We start from the raw sequence: 7,091 nt of genomic DNA on the forward strand, positions 1-7,091 counted from the left end.
TATAGAGCTTTAACCTTTTAACAAATAACTTGTTGTTTTAACCAAACAATATCACTTACAGCACCTTTAATGATAATCTTTGGCCTGCAACTTGGCCTTTTTATACTATCATTTTAGTCATAGTGAAGCCAAAATAGCTCTGTGTGAATCTTCACAGCTGTTTTCTGTTTCATTCTACCAATGAGATAAACCATGCAAATTTGTGTTAACCTACATGATTAGTGTGCACAGCACTAGCGTGACAACAGGCTTGTGATTGTGACACATGGTAAATGATCACCACGAACTCTCCAACAGGAAAGGTGCATGATGCCTTCACAATAGTAATCCTATTTTTACAACAAATCATGCACTTATTCTCATTAACCTAGTTTCTGCATGTTGGATGCCCCCACGTGACATCGTTAACTTGGTTTTACGTTTTCTTGTGCATTTAAGAGAGGACCGTAAAATGTAATTTCTTTTTATAGGCTATAAGCATTTCAGGCCAGTACGTCATTCAACCTAATCCTTTCGCCTCTAACCATGCAGTGTGAAAGACTGAAGAACAATCGGTCTAAAGTGCAAAATACCGCTTCTCTGAATGTCCCACACAAGTGACAAAAGCTTTAATTCATCAGGGATTCTCATTAGTATTGCACACAGCAGTGGAGCCCCTCAAATTCTCAATACCTCCATTAAACAGAGGGAGAGAAATGTCAAACAAACTCTGTAGAAGGTCATTAGCACACTTCAAGAGTCTTACAGTCACCTGATGTGCAACATAAGCAACCACTGCACTTATGTGCTAGCTGCTCCTTAAATACACCTCTGTATGATCTTTATGCAAAGAATAACTCTCATCTGTACATGTTTACTGTAGGTCTCATGATGAGGCTCATAAGATAAGACTGTCCTGTTTGGACCATGGGGAGTTATGTATTGATGATCCAATACAAATTCATTTTGTTCCATTTATATAGCTCAATGGAAAGTCAAGCATCGCACAAACATGTATAAAATGCCACCATTATAGCTAGGATCAATTCACGGATGAAACTTGTATTTTGCCATGACATTTTTGAAGTTTGTTGTACTGGAACACTAGGATGTTTTAACATTGTTCTACTGAAAGCCATAATGAGAAGCACGAGTCATGTTTTTCAAACTGAAAAACAGTCCCCCTTTTAAAAGCCTGCATTGTGCTGTTGTGGTTGACTGACAGCGCACGTGATTATGCATGGCTCCAGAAAATGCAGGCAGGGTGATAATCATTTTTGCCTGGTTCAACAATGATACAAGAACAACCAACATTTATTTTAATATTTTTATTGTCAAATAGACAAGGTATAATGCTTCCTTTAACAGGAATTTTAAATAGACCCAACAAGTTTTCCCATTGTTTAAACAGCATTGCAACCTGTATGGTATAGTTCACAAAAATGTAAACCGCTCAATTTCCAGTCCTCAAATTTAAGCAGATTATTAAGTTAATCAACTTGTGCCTTGATATTTTTTCATTACTACACCTAAGTTCAAAAGGTACAGAAACAAGTGTGTAATGTTTACATTTGGGTGAACCATCCCTTTGACATCGTAGAAAGGCTTTGCAATGAAAGGGAACGTATAAAAAATTATAACACACTAAAAACATCTACACCTAACTCCTATACAGTTGTGATCTTGCCCGAGTGCAATAACAGAAAAACAATAAAGGAACAGATCATTCAAAACATTTCCAGATGGCAATTAAGGCTTCTTAGTAGCGTGAGATAGGTCACACACACACCAGCTTCTTCACAAGACATCCATTCACCCACCAGAAACATTCTCATACCTTTTGAACACAGCACCATATACAGTACCTAGCTACATACAAGGCCCCCCCCAACACATTCCCCATCACTCTCCAATTCAAGCCTAGGAGTGTTTACTTTTGCTGAACACACTGGATTATCTGGAAACACATAAATGCATCATAAAAGTGCCTAGTGTGGAGTCTTTAACAAAACTGTACCAACAGTAACGGCTATAAAATGCTCATTTTACAAAAATGACCAACCAGTCTCTCATTTTATTTTGTTGTTAAAAACAAAACAACCTGTGCTATAGAGAATAAACCAACCCCAGAATTAACTGCATAACGTTGTGGCTCACCTCAACCCTTCTCATACGTTATAAAGTGAATCAGAATACCACTGAGGAGACTGGATACAAATAGTACTGTAATAGTACTGTATTATAATAGAAAAAAACAGTGGAAAATCTTGACACCTCTGAAGTGTCATTAACATTCACAGTAGAAGTGCATTGAACCATAGAAACCCTTCCTACTCTACTAGCACTCCTCTACCACGGTACCAGCCGAGGCAGAGGAGTAGAGTTTTTTCTTGACGAGCCGGAAGCCCGGGCTGAGTTTGAGCACGTGCTTGAAGCCTGGCGCGAAGCAGGTGCCCATGAACAGGAACTCGCGGAGGCTGGGCCAGGCGCTGCCATCCTGCTTGAACACCACTGTCAGCTCGAAGGTTGGCACCACGTTTGCGTCGTACACAATGCGTTCTAGCCGCTTGCAGCCCTTCTCGCACTCCAGGTTCACGTAGAGGATGCAGCCACGCAGGCCGCATGGCTCACTGGAGGCCAGGCGTAAGACGTCGCGGGCTATCCGCCGGGTCAGCTTCTCCGGTACCAGCACGGAGGAGCAGTTCAGCGTGGTCTTCTTGGCACGCGACAGGCAGTTCTCAAACATTTTGGCCAGCTGCTGACATGTCCGCTCTTCATTGAGGTCCACATTCAAATGAGACTCGGCCAAACAGTGATCCCAGAAATCCAGTTCTATTCCGGAAAAAAAGAAGAAAATTCTTGAGTTCATGGACAACCATCCCCTCCAATAGGCAGATTATGAGACAATGAGCCCCTGGCACAGGCTAGTAATTTTTTCTTGTGACATCTTCTTATGCTATTCCTTCAGTTTTTAGTAGAACTTTCAGGGCTCTGTTATTGACATGAATGACTAAGCCCTTTGACAATAAAGGAAAATGTAATAATCACAAGACAATTCACAGACTTCTTGGGCCCCTGGGCAATACAGTAATAAGTTGACACCATCAGCTACAACATGACAACTCAAGATCATCATAAGACAAAACAAAACACTTGATGGTTTAAAACATTTTAATAAAACCAACTGTTATACACTAAACAAAAAGCACCAATTCAAGTGATTGAAAGACAAACAGGGTTTGCATTATAGGTAGGTAGTACTATTCCACCGTGTTGCAGCTCTAGGCTGAAAGATGACTTCATCCTTTGTTGACTTCATCACCCTCTCCCTCCCTCCAGTGTTGCCATGTCTGGTCATTATAAGCGACTTTGGGCTTGTTTTTCTGTAAAGTTACTTATTTGGGCTCGTTTACCAATGTTGTTTAAGCCAGTGGTTTTCAAACATTTTCATGTCAAGGACCCCCAAATGAATATGCAATTGTCCACGTTATATGGTACCCATCTGAAAATATGTTGTGCCAAATTTCTGTCATTAGAATGTTTTTGGGGAAAAAATATTTTTGAAAATAGCAGATCTACAAGCTCTTGTTTTGTAGTCCTATGATGTTCTTGTCATGTTGTATCTGATGGTGTTAAATTACTGTATTACTACCCAGGGGCCCAAGAACTCAGGGGGCACCCAAGTTAGTCTTTGTGTGAATTGTCTTGATTATAAAATGTACATTCATTGTCAAAAGGCTTAGTCATGCATGTCAATAACAAAGCCCCAAAACTGAAGGAATCTGAAGCGAAATCGTTGTCTTGAATGATGTCACAAGAAACAAATGATCATGATACCAAACTGTTTAGTATGTCCTAAGCCTGATTTATACTTCATGCAGTGGTTTTGCCTTTTTTTCACTTTAATTGTTCTCTCTTCTGTTACTTGTTTTAATTATGTTACCCATTGATTGTATGTATGCCGTTTTAACCTGTATGTTATTATGCTGTGCTATCTGTAAAGCACTTTGTAACCTTGTTCGGAAAAGCGCTATATAAATAAAATTCATCATCATCATCATCATGTATATAGGTTTAAAGTGCTCATGTGGCCCATATTCGTTTATTTTGGGCTTGTTTTCATAGACCTGGTTGCTTTTGGGCTTGTTTTCATAGACGTGGTTGCTTATTTCGCTCTCAATCTGGCAACACCCCCTCCCTCCCTCCCTCCCTCCCTCCCTCCCTCCCTCCCTGTGCTCTCAGTGCTGCAGCCATGCAGAGATGTGGGATAAACAACAACCCAGTCATCTGGAGAAGTGTCCAGCAGCACTATAATACAAACACAAACACACAATCACACACACCCACCTTTATCAATGCAGGCCGTAGTGTCGTACCTCCTCTCATCCGAGATGCATTCGCTGTTTTTGCTCTTTAATGTGCTCGTTGCAACCATGTTGAGACAATAAAGTGGTGCTTTTTTTTTAAAAAGTCCGAGACGACGCTCGTCGTTTAGCTTCGTTACCTGGAAAGTGACGTGAGAGTCAGTGACAGCCTTCAGTACAACATATAATCATTCACAGCGTTTTTAAACTAGTCAATATTCCTCTTGTCATCATTACTAATGTCAACTTATTCGGGTTAATAGATGGAAAATGTGCCCGTTTTGACCGGTTTCGCTCGAGCTCCGTTAAGTTGATAATACAGACAGACAAGTCACACATTCACTTACCTTAAATATGTTTGTTCTTTCTTTGTCTTTAAAAAAAATAACTTGATGTGATTAATTAGTATTTTAAATAAGTTAACAACACATTGAAAGGCTCGGACTGACAGACAAACTCACATTCACACTGCTTGCAGCAGCCACTGTCTGCTCTCTGTGGTATTTATACACTCTGGCCATCAGCTGATCAGGCACTTTGGCCAATCAGCAGTGGCGTAAAAAAAGTACTCATATTTCTTACTTCAGAAAGAAAATTGCAATGTAGAAACACGTACTCTGTACAAGTAAAAGTCTGGAATTAAAAATGAACTTGAGTAAAAAAACTGTGCAAAAGTGTTGGCATCTAAATATACTTAAAGTACCAGAAGTAGAAAGTAATCAGAATGTCCCGTTTCACAAGTTTTCAAATGTATAAAAAATCTTTTGAAAATTGCAGATCTACAAGCTCACAAGCGTTGCATTGTGAGCTTGTAGATTGGCTATTTTCAAATGGCTGAAATTAATATAGGGCTGAAGTGATTAATTTATGTTTTCATAATAATCAAAATCTACAAAGTAACTAGTAACTAAAGTTTTCAAATAATTTTAGAGGAGTAAAAGTACAATATTTGCCTCTGAGATGTAGTAGTTGAGTAGAAGTAAAAGTATTGGAAATTGGAAATACTTCAGTAAAGTTAAAACACCTCAAAATTGTACTTAAGTACAGTACTTGAGTAAATGTACTTAGTTACTTTACACCACTGGCCAATCAGCGTCCTGCCTCTCCTCGGCCAACACTTTTTTTTTTACCAGAGACTGCTGGATTCTACCAGGCAACCAGTCATTGCTCGTTTTGATTGGCTGTTGAGTGGTGTCTTTAACTGAAATTCACCAATAGCTGAGGGATATAATTTTGTTGCTATATGGACTATCCTTGTAAAAAGTACAATTAGTATTTCCCCCCCTACCCCCCCCCCCCCCTTATAAGTTACCTATAAAGTTAATGTATTTGTTAAGAAAGTAGGAGACAAAATTACAATCTGCACGTACTGCAAAATGACCATGGAAAAAGAACCAATGTCATGGCATCAAAGCATTGCTAATGAGAACATCAGTATTCCAAATAACCTAATCATGCACTTGAAAGTAAATGGCTCTTATTTGGAAGTGTAAGCTACTCAGTTTAGAGCAAACCTCGATTTAACCCTGTGAATAACATTTCTGTTACTTATTATCACATATTACTGTTCAGTCAATTCTTTAAAAAAAAACATTATATTATCTTTTCTACAAATGAACTGTAGGTCAATTTATCCCCATTCTCAATCCCAAAGCTTTCCTTAAACTTCAGGATTGGGAATGGGTAGGCTACAAAATGACCTACAGTTCATTTGTAGAAAAGGATTTATTGTTGTTGCTGTGTTTTATGTTTAGTTTAGTTTTTTTTTATGTTGGATTGCTGTGCTGTAATAATAGCACAATTATTAGCCAGGGCAAATTAGCTGTGAATTATTATCATAATGAGTCATGACCATAAATATGAGTTTTCAGTTTTATGTTATGTTCTATCATAGAGCATAGACAAATGTAGTTCTGTGCTCAAATATATCCAACAACAACAATCCTCAGGATCCCATCGAGTCATAATCGGTGGCCATATCCATATTTATATGGGCTTCTTAACATGAAAATGTTTCAATAACATCAATCCCTGAGGCTGTCAACTTGTGCATATGGTTGCCTATGGCTGTGCATGGCTGTGTATGCATGCATACGTACAGTTCACATGCATACACATGCATACGGGACAGATGTTCAGCTCCACAAAAGGTAACCATAATCATTCACTCTCATCATAACTTGACACACTCTCTGTCCCTCATGGCCGCACCCATTACCCTGTTGGCTGATAGTGGTAATGGAAACCAGTAGACTTGTGAGTGCAGTGCTTTCTCTGGGTCACATGGGCAGAACTAGATATCCCTAAGAAAAGAGTCACACGATTCAGGCAGTGTTGCCTGCCTCTGCTGATGCAAGCAAAAGTAAAAGCTACAATGCTGAACAGAGGTAAAAAAACAACAACATTTTGTTAAAATTGCAACAGAAATGTGATGTATGTGCAAGAGCAGACTCAGCTTATTATAATGTGCATGTACAGTTCTGTTTTGGGTCTCTAATGTACATATAGGCTACATGTGAAGAACCATGCTCAAATATTTTATTTGCTCATTCCAACAAGGGCTTACTTGTTGGAATGAGTACAAAGGTAAATAATTATTAAGTGTAATAATAATAATAATAATAATAATAATAATAATAATAATAATAATAATAATAATGATACAAATTAAAAAGGACAAATGTGAAGTATTTTTCTGAAATTTCAAATGACAGATTTAAAATGCACATATAAATGCAAAATGTAAAT

General features: G+C 38.4%; 1 protein-coding gene across 1 annotated transcript; it reads right to left on the reverse strand.

Moving 5' to 3' along the window:
* Positions 1 to 1,310: 1,310 nt before the first annotated feature.
* On the reverse strand, positions 1,311 to 4,814 carry LOC308101939 (DNA damage-inducible transcript 4-like protein). The gene is made up of 3 exons (XM_080451490.1): positions 4,691 to 4,814; positions 4,327 to 4,483; positions 1,311 to 2,811 (listed from the first exon to the last, which is right to left on the reverse strand). The coding sequence occupies exons 2-3, from the start codon at positions 4,412 to 4,414 to the stop codon at positions 2,318 to 2,320; spliced, it is 582 nt and encodes a 193-aa protein (XP_080307616.1). The 5' UTR covers positions 4,415 to 4,483; positions 4,691 to 4,814; the 3' UTR covers positions 1,311 to 2,317.
* Positions 4,815 to 7,091: the final 2,277 nt, after the last annotated feature.

This window comes from Gymnoscopelus braueri (genome assembly GCF_963280865.1).
Source record: "Gymnoscopelus braueri genome assembly, chromosome: 15".
In the NCBI taxonomy this organism is placed as follows: domain Eukaryota; kingdom Metazoa; phylum Chordata; class Actinopteri; order Myctophiformes; family Myctophidae; genus Gymnoscopelus; species Gymnoscopelus braueri.

Excerpts from the sequence above, each read along its gene's own strand:
- LOC308101939 (XM_080451490.1), bottom strand. The coding sequence starts at position 4,414 with ATGGTTGCAACGAGCACATTAAAGAGCAAAAACAGCGAATGCATCTCG. Across the intron at positions 2,812-4,326 it reads TACGGCCTGCATTGATAAAG|AACTGGATTTCTGGGATCAC; the intron begins GTGGGTGTGTGT and ends TTTCCGGAATAG.